Source organism: Peromyscus leucopus, chromosome 1, assembly GCF_004664715.2.
Source record: "Peromyscus leucopus breed LL Stock chromosome 1, UCI_PerLeu_2.1, whole genome shotgun sequence".
NCBI classification, from domain to species: domain Eukaryota; kingdom Metazoa; phylum Chordata; class Mammalia; order Rodentia; family Cricetidae; genus Peromyscus; species Peromyscus leucopus.
Genome location: NC_051063.1, coordinates 6,512,160 through 6,528,411, shown reverse-complemented (window position 1 = coordinate 6,528,411; position 16,252 = coordinate 6,512,160). Strand labels below are relative to the sequence as shown.

The 16,252-nt window shown below is 36.5% G+C and overlaps 1 protein-coding gene across 3 annotated transcripts in view; it reads right to left on the bottom strand.

The window, feature by feature from the left end:
• Positions 1-16,252, bottom strand: part of LOC114703388 (glycine N-acyltransferase-like protein) — a 23,696-nt gene extending 7,444 nt beyond the window's left edge. The window contains exons 1-5 of one of the 3 annotated variants that reach the window (XM_037205037.1): positions 15,592-16,252; positions 14,567-14,776; positions 7,141-7,236; positions 3,149-3,256; positions 45-171 (exon numbers count right to left, since the gene is read on the bottom strand). In XM_037205037.1, the coding sequence (XP_037060932.1) occupies positions 45-171; positions 3,149-3,256; positions 7,141-7,236; positions 14,567-14,602 (367 nt within the window). In that variant the 5' untranslated portion in view covers positions 14,603-14,776; positions 15,592-16,252. The remainder of the gene's footprint in view (positions 1-44; positions 172-3,148; positions 3,257-7,140; positions 7,237-14,566; positions 14,777-15,591) is intronic. The other 2 variants (XM_028884205.2, XM_037205043.1) reach the window with 2 other exon arrangements.

Here is a 16,252-nt window from a genome sequence, read left to right as displayed (position 1 = left end):
ATGCAGGAGGTCCCAGCACACAACACACGTTTCTGTCCCCTTACTTTGGATCTGCAGATGTTGTTTCCAGTTGATGATCTCTGGTGTGCCAAGGAATTCCAAACAGTTCTTAGGATTCTTAGAATAGATCTGGTAAGTGTTGGTATGGGGATCAAGGTCATCTGTCATCTCCTATTTGGTTGGGCAACACAGAGTAAATACAATTGACTACGCCATGTAGTTTCAGTATTTTTTTTAGAATTCCATTACACTTTTCCCATTATTTTATTCTTTGAAAATTTCATCCATCTTATCAATACATTTGAAAAAATATGACTCATTTTTAGATTTTAAATAAATTAAAATTTAGTTTATATTGTAGGTTGTTTGGTGAGGTTTTTTAATAAATGCTATTGACTGCCTATTTCGCTTACCACAGTATCTTCCAGGTTAATCTATATTTTAGAAGACAATAGGATATCTTTCTTTTATTGCTAATAGTATTTAATATTATACTTATATAAGCTTTCCCATTCATCTGTCTGTGGGTTCCAGGGTTACTTCTTATGTATTACAAGTAATTTTCCAATATGGCAGTATAGACACTTGCAGCACTGATTTTTATATCATTTCTATATATGCTCAGAAGAGGATCAAATGACAGTTTTTCTTTTTGTATTGGGGTACTTTCCTCCTATATGCAGACTATTAAGAAGTTTTATCCAAAAAAGAGTATTAGATTCTTTCAAATAATTTTCTTCTCATCAACTGACATGGCCATGTGATGCTCTGATGGACCACAACTGCTGGCTTGCATGTGCTAAGCCAGCCTTACATGACAGTGTGTCACGTCACTTAACCATGGAGGATAATGTTTTTGATGTCATTGAACTTGCTTTCTAATATTTTATCTAATATTCCATTAATATTCATGAACGGAAATTGCCAGCAGTTATCTTATCTTCTATGGATTAGTATGAAGGTGATAGTGGCCTCATAAAATACACATAGAAGAATTCTTCTAGGTCTATATTTTGTAATAAGCAGTAATAATCTAAGCATGGTGATGCATGCCTGTAATGCCAGAACTTGGGAAGCTGATGGAGGAGGATGAAGAATCTGGAACAGCCTGGGCTACAGAATGAATTCCAGGCCACACAGGGCTGGACGGCTCAACGCTATCTGACAAACATTAACGAAACAAAACAGAAAAGTGAGTGCTGGTTCTGATCCTTCTTGGACTGTCTGTAGTACTCAGTAGTAAACCATTTGGTACTATGCTTTGGTTTGTTTAGTTTGTTTGATTTTTGTAAATTTTTACACACAAAATATTTTGCTTATATTCTGTCTCCTCCCAGATTTTCCCCACCTCCTTACTCACCTAACTTGGAGTTCTTTCTCTCTCTCTAAGTAAAAAGCCATACAAAAAAATGAAAATCAAAACAAATAAATGAACAACAACAGAAAAGATATAACAATTATTAAAAACAAAAGACATAGAATCTGTTCTGTGTTAGCCAAGTACCAGGGTCCTGCCCTGGTTGTATACCCAGTGACATGCTATTGGAAAATTGATTTTTTTTTTCTTTCCCAACAAGTATCAATTACAAGTAGATCCTTGGCAAGGAATGGGACTTTGTGTTTCTCCTTCTCCATGCTGGGGTTTTGACTGATTTGAACTTGTGCAGGTCTTGCATGTACTGTCGCAGTCTCAGTGAGTTCATATGTGTATCTGCCCTGTTGTGTGTACAAGATGCTGGTTCCTTGGAGTTAGCCACCACCTCTGGTTCATGTAGTTTCACTGCCTCCTCTTTGAATAGAAGAGGTCTAGAGGTGTTTTATTGCTTCTTAAGTTTCTATTTGTTATTGGTCTCTTCAGCCTTTCTCTTTGTTTCTCATTCAGTCTTTGTAGTATGTATCTTTCCAAACACTTATTTGTAACTTCTTGATTACCCAATCTTGGGCATATGAATATTCACATTAGTTCCTTATGACTCAGTTCATTTATGATGTCTGCTGTGGTATCATTGCTTTCGTTTTCCCTTTATTCATTTGTGTCCTCTCTTTTTCCTTAAACTAGTTAAGAGTTTGAAAATTTTGTTTATATTTTCAGAAAACAAACTCTTTTTATTCTTTCAGTGGATGTTGTATTCTCTGGTCTATTTCTTTTCTGATATTTTTTATTTCTTTCCTCCAATTTTGTATCTAATATGTTCTAGTGTCTTAAGATATAATGTTAACTATTTATTTGAGATTATTCTTTCCCACATAGAATTATTTTTGTTCTGAACTTCACTTCCCTGAGAACTGCTTCTTTAATATCTAGTTTCAGAATACCATAGTCTGAAATGATTCAATCTAAGCTTGTTCAGATGTGTTTTATAGTTTAGTGTGTGGTTTATTCTGGAGAGTGTTTTCACATGTACTAGAAATAATATGTTCTGCTGTTGTTGGAAGGAAAGTCTGGTGTACTTGTTAGGTCTGTTTTGTCTAAAATTTAATTCAAATACAGTGTTTTCTTAATAATTGCATGCCTTGTTGACCTGTCTACCTCTTGTTGAAAATAGGGTATTGATGTCCTTTACAGTTATTGAATTGATATCTATTATTCTCATTGTGCTTTGTATGTTTCTAGTATTCAATTCTAAGGGAATAAATGTTTACATGATCATTAAATAATAGCCATATTGACCTTCATGAAAATTCTTGACTGTATGTCTAAGAATTCATACCCATGGACTACTCGTTATATCTGTTCATATTCAGTGTAATTTTTTTATTAAAGTGAGTGTAATCTCTTGTATGTATCTCATAGCTGGGTCTTATGTTTTTGCTTTTTTTAAACCATTTATCTATTCTTCATCTTTAGATTGAGAAATTTAATCCATGTACATTTGAAGTTATTATAAAATAAGAGTGTATAACTGCCATCTTGTTACTTATTTCTTCTTTTCTGAATTTGATCTCATGTTCTTTTCTTTATCTCTTATCTCCCTTTGTGGTTTTTCAGTTTAGACTCCATGTGCTTATCTTGTTTCCATCCAGAACAAGGACTCTGGCATCACCAGGGTCTATCTATGTTTCTCTGGAGCCTACATATTTCTAGGTTCATGTTAGAAACACAGCAATGGTAAACTTACAGTCATACTCATTCCATAATATAACTTACCTGCTCCTGTGGACGGACAATCACTGTATTAAAATCAGGCCACTTGTCCACCAGAGCTTTGAGTTTGAATGGGTTTCCCTGGTTCATATGGAAGACAGTCCCATAAACCTAGAAATTTCAACAAACTGAACAGTCAGCTGTTCATAGGTACAATAAAAACCTTATACAGAGGGACAGTAAAAAGCCTTGCTTTTGTTGCCAGAATGACATTGCTTTCTATGAAATTAGTATGTGTAAATCATATGATATGAAGCCCAATTTTTAAGGAATATTTTATTACTCCAAGTAGATTCTTAATAAAATCATGAAACTATTATAATAGTTAAATATGCAGATACAGTAGATTATTAATCACTCAGTCTCACATCATAGAAGTCTGTCCCATACATTTCTATTTTCTGCCATATAAACATATGCCCATGTAATTTTATAAACAATGGAATTTCCTAATGTATATGAATTTCACATATACTGTACAAAGACATATTTCCATGTCAAAGATATAAATTTACATAATAATGTTTAATATCTGCCAAATAGTTAATATTTGGGATCAATTACATTTGACATGTGTGGTAAACTATTCAATATTCACAATTTAGAGAAATAGACTCTGTTTCTAGCTACAATACACACATCTTTCTGCTACCTGAGACTTCAGTGAATATTTGTTGGAAATAACTACAAAAATATTGACTTCTTGATTCTACTAACTTTGTATGCAAGCATACCAGCACCTGGTATTATTTAACTTCTGCAATGTTGCCCAATGAATTTTTTGGTCAAAGAATTTTAAACCTGGACCGTGAACTTTGCCATTTTGACAGATACCTTCCCTGTTTCATCAGAGGAATAGTGATATAGAATTACAGGAAACTTAAATGACAGCTATATAGGTTGTCAGAGAATCTGGGAAAGTTAATAAAATATCATACTATTCATATTTCTTATCCTTCCAATCAATGTTTTAATGGTACTAAATACATTCTCTCCCTGTTTTCCAGAAGAACACAGATATACCAGTAGTTAACAAAAGAAAATGGAAACCAACAGGAGTCTCTATCTACTGTTTTGGGAGCTTGGTGTTTGGTGGGAATTTTTATTTGTTTGTTGTTTTTGTGCTATTGTAAATGACAACTATTTTAATTTTTTATTCCAATTATTCATCAATTACTAATGTAGACAAATAGAATTGAGCTATGCTACTTGAATATTGATCTTGAATCCTTTAACCTTGTTAAACTTATGTCCAGAAGATTGTTTTGTGGACTCTTTAGGCAATTGTGACCTCTGAGAACACACTACACTTTACTGCCCCCCCTCACCATATGTATCACTTTAATTTATTTTTCTTGAATTATATGCTGGTTAGGTCACTTATGTTTCATTAAATAGGATTAAGGAAAGTGCTTTGTGGTGGTATTGTGTTCCCCAAAATACTGTGCACCCTAATAAACTTACCTGGGGTCAGAAACAGAACAGCCACTAGATACAAAGGCTAGAAAATGGTGGCACTCATGCCTTTAATCCTAGCATTCCAGAGGCAGAAATCCATCTGGCATCTCTGTGAGTTCAAGGCCACATTGGAAACAGCCAGGCATGGTGACACATGCCTTTGATCCCAGGGAGTGATGGTAGAAGGCAGAAAGATATATAAGGTGTGAGGACCAGGAACTAGAAGCATTTGGCCTGGTTAAGCATTTGGCTGGTTAAGCTTTTAGGTTTTGAACAGCACAGTTCAGCTGAGAGCCATTCGGATATGAGGACACAGAGGCTTCCAGTTTGAGGAAACAAGATCAGCTGAGAAATTGGCCAGGCGAGGTTAGCTGTGGTTTGTTCTGTCTCTCTGATCTTCCAGTATTCACCCCAATAACTGGCCTCAGGTTTGATTTTATTAATAAGAACTGTTAAGATTCCTGCTAGAGTGCTTAATTATCCATCTAAAGCAAAATATTCCATTTCACTGCTATATAGAAAGATCCTAATTGTACATTATGACTACATGCTTTTTGTCAAATTGAACAAATTCTCTTTTTTCCTAGTTTGCTGAGTTTCATATTTATCAAGACTATTATATTTTGTCATACATTTTTTTCTGTACCCATTAGTAAAGATCAAGCTAGGTGTGGTGGTGTACACCTGTAATGTAGGTAGATACTCATGGGGTTGAGGCAGGATGATGATGAGTTAAAGGGCAGCTTGGACTACTTAGCGAGCTCTTGTCTCAAAATACAAAAAAATAGAAAGTCAATCATGGTGGCTTACACCAGTAATTTCAGCATCTTAGAAACTAAAGCAGACAATTACCATGAATTTAAGGCCAGCCTAAATTACTTGTAAGTTGCAGGCAGTTTAGGCTATGTTATGAGATTCTGTCTTAGAAAACAAATAAAACACCAGGCGGTGGGAGTGCACACCTTTAATCCCAGCACTCAGGAGGCAGAGCCAGGCGGATCTCTGTGAGTTTGAGGCCACCCTGAGCTACGAAGTGAATTCCAGGAAAGGCACAAAGCTACACAGAGAAACCCTGTCTCAAAAAAACAAAAAAGAAAAAAGAAAAAAAAAAAGAAAAAGAAAAGAAAACAAACAAAAAAGGATCATATGACTTTTATTCAATTGTGTATTGATATGGTGATTTTTATTGATTGAGCATGGAATCAAATCTACTGTTTAAATATATCTTGCTGTCTTGGTAGTATTTTTGAGGACTTTTGTGTTTATGTTAATGATGAATAGAATTCTATAGTTTTCTATTGATATATAATTTTGGTTTTGTTACCAGGGTAACTCTGGCCCTGTAAAATGAATTTAGAAGTATTCCCTGCACAGGTTCTTACACATGCAAAACAAAAACTTTTATCATTGAGCCGTTTCCCCAGACTCCAAATTCCATTACTTTTAAGAATATTACTTATGTACTTTTAAGACATTTAATGTGATTTTAATGTAATTTACATTTAATATAATTTAACATGTACTTTTCAGAACATTTAATGTTATTTCAACATTTAAATTCTAATATGTATTCTAATATATTGTTTATATATATTAGAATTTTACATATACTCTGTCTTGTAAAATGTCCTATGAACACTCGAGCAGAATGTGGATTCTGCTATAGTTAACAAAAATATTCTGTAAGTGGTAGTTAATTCAGTGAGCTCCTAACGTTTCTTGGGTATTCTCTCCATTTATATGCTTTCCACCACCTCTGTATATGAAGGAAAGAAGAGTATTAACCTTAATTATACTTGTGAATTTATTTTCCTTTTAGTTCTACCAACTTTGCTCTCATGCTGAGCCTTCATTGCAATGAGTATAAGTTCCAGTGGATTTTATGTCCTCTGGATAAATTAACATCTTCACCATAATACAAAGATATTCCTTACTCTTAGTAATATGCTAGTCCATTTGATATATATATATATATATATATATATATATATATATATATATATATATATATATATATATAAAATTGGGAAAGCTATCATATACAAAGTTATTGGCACATTTCTAAAACATAATTTCTTGCTTACCCCAAATTACATGTAATTCTTTGGGAACTGGCAAAACAGGAACTGACTTATTATTAGTTTTGAGAAAGAATCATGTGACTAGCTTCTTCTCAGATGTCACAGTTAGGAAAATATTAAACATTAATATTTTATCAACCTGTAACTCTGGGAAACACCAAGTGTTTATAAACAGTTCCTGTGTGAGCACAAGGGAATGTCCCCGAGTCACCAAAGATCACCTAGAGCAAATCACCACCTTGCCACACACTATGGTGTGGTCTAACAGGGCTTTCATTTCCTCTTCAGTTAAATGTGTACCGTATGCCTCGCTTGCCTCAGGATGATATCAACTAAATGTTAAGCCACAAAGTGAATACCTGACCCAGAACACAGCTCAGTAAAAGTTCCTTCTCTTTACCACCTTTTCCCTAGACATTTAATAGTCCCTTTTCCACAAGAATATTCCATGTTCACCTTTAAGGACTCAGGAAGGTGTTTCCTTAAGGACTTCTCCAACATCTGCAGCATCTGTGGGCTTCGCAAATGGAGCATCTTGGCAGCTACCTTATCCTAAAGAAAGGATTAAGAAATAAATGTCAAAGACATCCGCTATGAGATGGTGTCTTCTATATGTGTGGTGGTTTGAATAAGAATGGCCAGCACAGGCTCATATATTTGAATCCTTAGTCATCAGGGAGTGGCACTACTTAGAAGGATTAGGAGGTGTGGTCTTGTAGGATGTGTGCTACTGGAAGTGAGCTTTGGGGTTTCAGAAGCCTAAGCCACACCCAATGGCTTGCTCTTCCTCTTCCTGCTGTCTGTGGGTCAGGTTGTAGGACTCTCAGCTGCTTCTCCAGCATCATGTCTCCTTGAATAGGGCTCTCCACTGTGATCACAATGGACTAAATCCCTGAAACTGTAGGCAAGACCCAATTAAATGTTTTCCTATATAAGAGTTGCTGTGATTATGGTGTCTCTTCACAGCAATAGAACACTGACTAAGACAATGTATAACAGGGAAGCTGTACCTAGCTTCAACAATATGGTGTAGCTAGAGTTTTCCTGCCTTGCCCACAGTCAGGACAAATCTTTGTCACCCTCCAGTCCCACAGCCACTCAGACCCAACCAAGTAAACACAGAGACTTATATTGCATACAAACTGTATGGCTGTGGCAGGCTTCTTGCTAACTGTTCTTATAGCTTAAAATAATCCATTTCCATAAATCTATACCTTGCCACGTGGCTGGTGGCTTCCGGCGTCTTCACATACTGCTGGTCATGGCGGCAGCTGGCAGTGTCTCTGCCTTAGCCTTCTGCTTCCCCGAATTCTCCTCTCTCCTTTTCCCACCTACTTCCTGCCTGGCCACTGGCCAATCAGTGTTTTATTTATTGACCAATCAGAGCAACAGACATACAGACCATCCCACAGCAATATAGTTACCAAAAAAGACCTGAAAAAATGGCAATGTCAACTGACATGCCAGTGTAGATAATATTAGGTATTGAACCGAGGTCCTTATTTATATTTGCCAAGTACTCTTCCACTAAGATACATACACTGAACACTTGTGGATTTGAAACAAACTGAAAAGGATTAAGATGGATGGGTTATCTGTGTCACTAGCACATGATAAATGATGTCATGGTAAATGAGATAGTAGCCTTTAAATCTACTGCAAAGCACCTAGCTCTATGCTTGCTCATTATTCATCAACCTATTTTAATACCTTAATGAAGCACATTGTTTCTTGATATCAGCAACAAAAAAGAAAAACAAAAGGTGTTTCTTCTGAGCTCTTCCCTGTGGGTTATAATGATGCTATAGCATACCATTACCAGAGTTGACAGTGTGTTAGAATGAGAATTTTACATATAGATAAACAGTTTAATAGGTAGGTGGATGGATGGATGGATGGATGGATGGATGGATGGATGGATGGATGGATAGATGGATGATACAGACAGATGATATTCTTTAACCTTGACCCATTTATTTTCTATATAGAAGGATTAGCAATAATTTATGTATGATAAAACTCCAGAATTTTAAATTAATAATTTTATGAATTTTGGAAATGTTTACATTTGCTTAACTATCACTATAATAATAATGTAGACTATTTCCATACACTCAAAATGTTCATTTCCATCAATCTCTTTTAATCTGACTCTCTGACCCAAGAAATCATCAGTAGTTTTCTGACACTATAATTGTCCTTGAGCAAAATGTAAATTAAATGGAATTATTTAATATATACTTATATATTAAATCTATACTGGAATTGTGTTGTATTTGTCAATATATGATGCATTTAAATATATTTTTGACACTGGTTTCTCTTAATAATCAAATCCAAATTGTTTTTATATTTCAGCAGTACAGTTTTTTTTTATCAGTGGATAGTATTCATGATTGCATAAACCAGAGTTTCTTTATCCTTTAATCTTATGGACACTTGGTCTGTTATGGTTTATAGGCAGTTATTCATATAATTATTATTCTAGTAAATATACACATTCATGAGAATGTTTTTATTTCCAGAACTACATGGTATGTATTTGACTTTGTAAGTAATTGCTTATCTTTTTTCCAAAGTGAATGCACAATCTTACATAATCATTTTATAATAAAGAACCATCAGTGCAGTATTCTGAAGCCTTAGCTCCACATGGGAAGATACACAGGGCTCATTACCAAGGCAGGTCAAAAGGTCAAGGACCACATATATTTCAACAGATCAATTTTCCAAGGGATTGGTAATGCTGGATTTTACCCAAACACTGACTCAGCAAAAATAGTGGTTAAAGAAATCCTCCTAATACAGATTAAGAGGGGTGGATTGGGGGCGGGGAGGAGTGGAAAGAGAAGGGGGCTGCAGTCTGAATGTAACATTAATTATTTAATAAAAAGAAAAAAGAAATTTTCCCAATCAAATTTGTGTTTGGTAAATAGCTCACTAGAAGGACCATCCATTCCATCTCATATGGGCCTTGCATGGGCCCTCCTTGTACATGCAGGACAGGGATAAATACAGACCATCCAAATCTCCATTCTTTGCTTCATAAATGATGAGCTGAACTCATTAATCAATCATAAAGTAATTATTCACTAAACAGATCAAATTTCTCTACTTCTTCCTGCTCAGCATATAGCACCCCTTACCCCTAACAGTTCTACCAAAATAAACTGAACTCCGATGAAATGTTCTCTGATCATTAACAGACAATGCTGCCTGTTCCATGTCCTTGCACAAAGTTCTCTATGACTCTGCTTATTTCTTTGCCACAAATAACTAAACTGTTTGTCCTCATTGATCTGTAAGAACAAAGTTTGTGTTAGCCAACTTGACCCAACTTCAGTTAATTTTGCCCTCATCACATGACTGAACTTTGGCCCACTCTCAGCCTGGGTCAACACTCCCACACAGAAGCCTCCTCCTTGCCATGAGGACTCTCCATAGGCTGTTTTTTTCCACTGAATAAGAGAACACCTCTTCCCTACCTCTCAGATGTTTGGATGTTTGCAGATCATAGGGTCTGCCACATCTCTATTGCAATCGTCCCAACCTCCTACAACCTGTTTTGCAATAATCCTGTACATGACAATTCTCCTCTCCCTACCTAAGTCTTGAATTATTTCTTCTTCAGTAAAAATAATAATAAAATAAAAATAAAAAATAAAAAGCTACAGCCTCATTATAAGTTTATCTTGTGATTACTAGCATAAGAACCCAGGTGTCTGCCATGTTCATCTATTCATCCCTTCACATAAAAAATCATGGATGAAAACTTAATGATTATTTTTGTAAGGAGTCAACTTTATGAAGTTAAACAAAACTATTTTGAAAGTCCCTTCCTTTCATGAAATTTTATAATTAGAGTGGACCACAGAAAAGTTTTTGAGTGTGTGAGAGAGATCTGTGGATACCAGAAATTGATGTTATCTTCTCACCTTTTCTCACTCTTATTTTCTTTCTTTTTATATGTGTATGAGTACACATGTGGGTATGTGTATGTTCACATCTGTGTTTGTGTAAGTGTGAGAGTATAAGCACAAGTGTCTGTGGAGACCAGAGGACAGCCTTGTTTGACACAGGGTTTCTTGCTTCTTCCTGGTGCATCTGCCTGGCTAGCCTTGTGAGCTTCCAGGGTTCCTCTTGTCTCCTCCCATCAGTTTTCAGTTGGCATGCTAGGAATGCCTGCTTCGTGAATCCTGGGGACCTGAATTCTAGTCCTCATGCTTGAATTATAAGTACTTTATCCACCAACCCATTTCTCCAGCTCCTGTACCTTAACTTTTTTCTTTTTTTTGAGACAAGGTCTATAAGGAAATTTATCAGTTCAACTATGAGCCCCAGTGATTCTCCTGCTTCTTCCTTTCCTGGAGTAGGATTATAGGCACATGCTGTTGCGCCTGACTTCTGACATGAAGACCTCATGCTTCTGCAGCAAGTTCTTAACCAACAGAGCCATCTCTCTAGCCCCAAGAAGAAACATGTGGAGGTAAAATTGGAACATCAGAGGTTTTTTAAAACTCATTTCAATTCACAAGGCAGCAGATTGCTGACAAGTATTTCAATCTCCTCCCAGATCTGTATCACTGACTTCTCTGTCATTCCGGCCATGTGTGTTCAGCTCCACTAAGGAGGAAGCAAAATACACCACTGAAGAAGCTAGAGTCAGCAAGGACCAGTAGAATTTGTCTACCTCTTTGAGTTCTTGCTTGTGCCCTTTCCTACTTCATGTCCATTTTCCCTTTTCCCAAGTGCTTTCCCTGTGTGCTCCAGTCTCCAGCATCAGACAGGAAGAAGAAACCATGTAGAAACTGCTTAAGAAGCACCTGGTTACATAAGGCTACCCTGTGACAAATTGTCAGCTACTAGTGTTGTAGATTTTGTCATTTAATCAGTTTCCTCATTAGGGTGTGGGGGTTGCGTGCCTGGTACACATGTGGAAGTCAGAGGACAACATATGGGAGTCAATTTTTCTTTTTCTACTTACTTAAGTTCCAACTCAAGTAACCAAGCTCGGTGGCAATAAATTTCACCAAGTGAACCATTTAATCAGCCTCTTTCTATTTTGAAATAGCCTTTGGCATAGAATGTTTTCTGTTATCTGAAAATGTCATTATTATTTGTTCTAGTTACAAAGTAGTATTTGAAAACTATTCACTTACCTTTTCCCCAATTCTAATATCTTCTTGAATCTTGTCCCATCTTGAAAGAAACCTAAGGGTCTGATTGCACACTGTGTATGATCTAAGTAATACAAAGTGGCATTTCTGCATTTGGCCCACTGTGTCAAATTGAAATTATCAAATAATGGAATTACAACAGAGTGAAATGATCAAACAAAGCCTGTAACCAATGACCATATCACATGTTCTGAGCATCAGAATTCCACAAAAAGGAGATGCTCAGTTGCAGATGTGTTAGAGACCTTAAAGAAGGCTGCATAAGAACCACTGAATAGAGCAGGCTGTTAGAAAACACACTAGTTACCATGCTCCATGGAACCACTTGTTAGGAAATAGGAAGAAAAGTCATCTTGTTGGACTCGAATAGTAGCTAGACTTTGGTGTGGGGTTTGCAAAACTCCATCATTCAAGACAAAGCCACCTTTACCCTAGATCATTTCCCTCTCTGTTCCTTCCACTTTCCTGGCAATTATAAATGGCCCTTGGCCTATTTTTGGTGTCCATGAACTTACTTATCAGTGTTTAGGGAACTAGTCCCAGCTGGCTCTTTCTCCATTTATTTTGACTTCCAACTCTCTGGTAACATAGGTTCAGGGACTTCCATTCTTTAGTTTGACTCTTTGGAACACTGGTTATTTGGATGACCCAGGAGAATATATATCTGCATAAACAGTGCTTGAATAAGTTTGCTCCTATTGTTCCAGTGACCAAAGATCTCATTCTGTCTTTTGATCTCACTGCTTTAAGATGTTGGAAAATATTTGGACTAATGAGTCTTCCATGTGTGATCCCTTTACCTGTGTTTGTTCATCAATTACATATGGGCAATCACAGGCTTTTTCACTTATTCTTGAGCTCTCTATGTAGAAAAGTCTTTTTTTTTTTTTAAACTCTTGCCCAACCACAGAAAGTCTCCACCAGAACCACTGAAGCAGAGTCACATCCAAAGGTAGGCTTGGGAACATTTACTTAGTATTGTATTCTTTTTCAGTGCTGGTGACAGAACCCAGGGCTTTGTGTATGAGTTCCGTCACAGAAATACATCTGCACCCCTTCTAAGTGATTTTTCTCTTATTTTTTTTTAATTATTTGAATTTTATGCTCTGTATCTTTCACAGTGATTTTTCTTTTAATCACCAAGTTCAGGTCTATTAATCTTATCTGTGGTCTCTCTTTTCCACACAGACTACTTCATGGAACATCTCTTTAACACAATACCATGCTATAGTGCCCCTGACTTTTATTCATTTCTATTATTTTTAACACCACCTTCCATGCCTTGTTTTGAATTTCTAGGTAAAGGTGGCTTAGTGTAGCTGATAAAGGAGAGAATCCAAATAAGATACCAAAGAAAGAAAGAGCTTTGGAAAGTCACAGAGAATGTGACAGGATGCCTGAAAAGTTCAGGGATGAAGATGGATCGCCATTGATTAGAAGCAAGTGAACATTGCTACAGATGCACAGATCCCTGGTAGGGGAAAGAAGCAGAAGCCACTTCCTAAAGGTAAACCAGGTGGGAGGCAGGCAGTTCTATATTGTGGACAAACTAACAGTCTTCACTGGATTCAAATCCAGTTATGAGTTTGGAGGAGACAAATGAGACTCAGAGAACAGCTTCTGGATGCTGTCTTGAAAAAGAAGTTATTGCTAAAAGCTGAGAAACTACAGGGCCTGAAGTCAGGGGTGTAGATACTCAGGCCTTGTGACAAAGGAGTACAGTTGTCCTTTGCTGCTGGGAACTCCTGTAGATGTATCCTCAAATTGTTCTTCTCCTCCTAAATGCCCACCACATTGTCAGATAAAAATTGACAGCTCATCAGAATACTACAGTTCCTAAGAAAAAAGTATAAGTCATCTGAGTTGAGGTCTAGGTCTAACAAATTGACAGCTGGATGAATGCACAATTCTATATAAATGTACCCCATATTCCTCGTGGATAAGAGATGATCATAGTACTCAACTCCTACATTTTTATAGTAATTTAATGAGTTAATGTCTGTAATGCATGAAGACAATACCTGAAACACTGTAGTGCTCTATAAATATTACCATTACGATCAGGAACTAACAGTGTAGTGTGTAATCAGATTGAAAGTTGTGTAATATGTGTCAACATTTCAGGTTTAGTCACTGGACAGACCTAAGAGAACCAATATACTATACAGGATATTACTTCTCTGACTATTGAATGATATTAACTTTGGCATCCAGAAATACTACTTAGAAATCATGAATATAAGAGGGAGAATAAATGACAAAAACATGACTTTTTATTTAGTTGACAACTGTCAAAGTCTATGAAATGAAATAATTATGAAGTATTTATATTAATCCAAGCATTTGTTTGCCCACTTCATTTGATGTAAGGATTCATTCTTCATTCACCACGAATATTTATGACCTCCCTCAATCCATATGTTGAAATTCTAACAGCATTGTTTATATACTGAAAGGCAAGACTTGGGGACTAAGTCTCAAGGACACTTCTTACACAAAGAAGACATCATCCCTGAATCAGAAAACATGTGGCCCCCTGAACATCCCTGCTGGCTCTTTGCACCTTCCAGCATCAAGAAGTGTCAAAGTGAAGCTGCTACTGTTTATGAGCCAGCTCCCTTATGGAGCTTGGTTAGAGCAGCCCAAAGAGTCTAGGACAAAGTAGCTATTGGAGGCCAACTATTGAAGAGAAGGGGGATTTTTACCAGATAGCATCTTTTCCAAGACCCAAAAAGATGCATGGTAGTAGAAGAGTAGCATTCCAAGGGGCCAATTTGACATTTCAGCTAGAAGCACCTCAGAAATTCCATGCAAATCAGAAGCCAAGTGGAGTTTGATGCCAGAGCACAACAGAAATAACAGTGAGTATTGCCGACTACATTTGGAACCAGCTTCTGCATGTGTGCATCTGCACCCTGCAACAGAAACACGTTATTCAACTAATACAGGGAAAAAGGGACCAGGTCCACATCGGAGAGCTGCCAGTGCTGGCCATGGCCAAAGTCCTCTTGTAAATAGCATTTGAAAACTCTTAATGAAACCATTTCAATATTTGGAATTTATCCAAATAAAACAATTCACGAAGAAAAATTCTCTATGAAAAAATGTACAAAACACAGATATGTCGCCCTATATGTACATTCATAGATGTGAAATAAAAAAATATTTTTAAATTAGTAGTCCTTAATAATATAGTTGCATTTTAGAGGAGGGTTTTAAATATATATTTTTATGGTTTTGAATAAGTAATTCACATTTTCTAAGTGTTAGCATTTTTTCAGAGTGATTTTAAAGGGAAAGTCACTTATCTGGATATTAGCAATCAAAAAAGTCTGACTACCTTAGTATATTAGAAAATAATATTTGCATATATATATATATAAAGTGTCTTAAATAAGTACCATCTGAATTAGCACACTTCCTCCCAGGCTCAATTACATTTTCTGTCACAGACCTACAAATAGCAAGCTTTCAGTCTCTTTGTATTTACCAATTGATAATAAGCTCTGCCTCTAATCAAGAATTTCTCACAGATCCCAGCAAATTGCTCCATATGACAGTTGCCTAAGTTTTACTAAATGAAAAAGTTACGTTCTTTCTCCCCAGACATACTTTTCATCACCAATGAGCTCTAACAATTTCTTTCCACATCCAACAGGAATATTTTGATGCATCCCCTTCAGTAGAGAGCCAAGAGATGAGAAGTCCCTGAGTTTCTCCTTGTCCTCACCTGCAAAGCTGTCTCCTCTCTCAGCCTCTACAGAAGTCAGCTGGATGAGACTTACCCTCAGAGTACATGGACTAAGGGGTGCTTTGATCCAGTTTCTAGGAAGCTGTTTAGTGAAGTTCTTACAGCAAACTCAAAACAGGGTGAGAGCAGGCCCCTCCCTCTGGAGTCCTTGTTCCAGAATCTGGTCTGTAACTGGGAAGTTAGCAATGTACATTTGGGGCTCTTTCCCAGAAGACGGGACAACTTTCTGCTCCCACAAATCTGTCACTTGGAAACTGAAGCCAGCCTACCAGGATCGAAGGGATGTGTGGGTATACACATGCAACAGAATATTATTTGGCTATAAAGGCATAAAAACTTGATATGTGCTATACTATGGAAGAATCTTGACTACATTGAATTAAATGAAATAAGCTATACACCAGGTGAGAAATGTATGATCCCACTTTGGAGATCTGTGTAAAGTAGGCAAATTCACAGACACAGAAGGTAGAACAGAGCTGAGGAGGTCAGAATTTATTGATTAGTAGGTACAGAGATCACATTGGGGAAAGATGATATAGGTTGGGGTATAGATATTGGGGATAATTGCAAACTACTGTGAATATATTCACATTACTACAGTGCACACTTACAATAATTAAAACAATGTTATATAGAC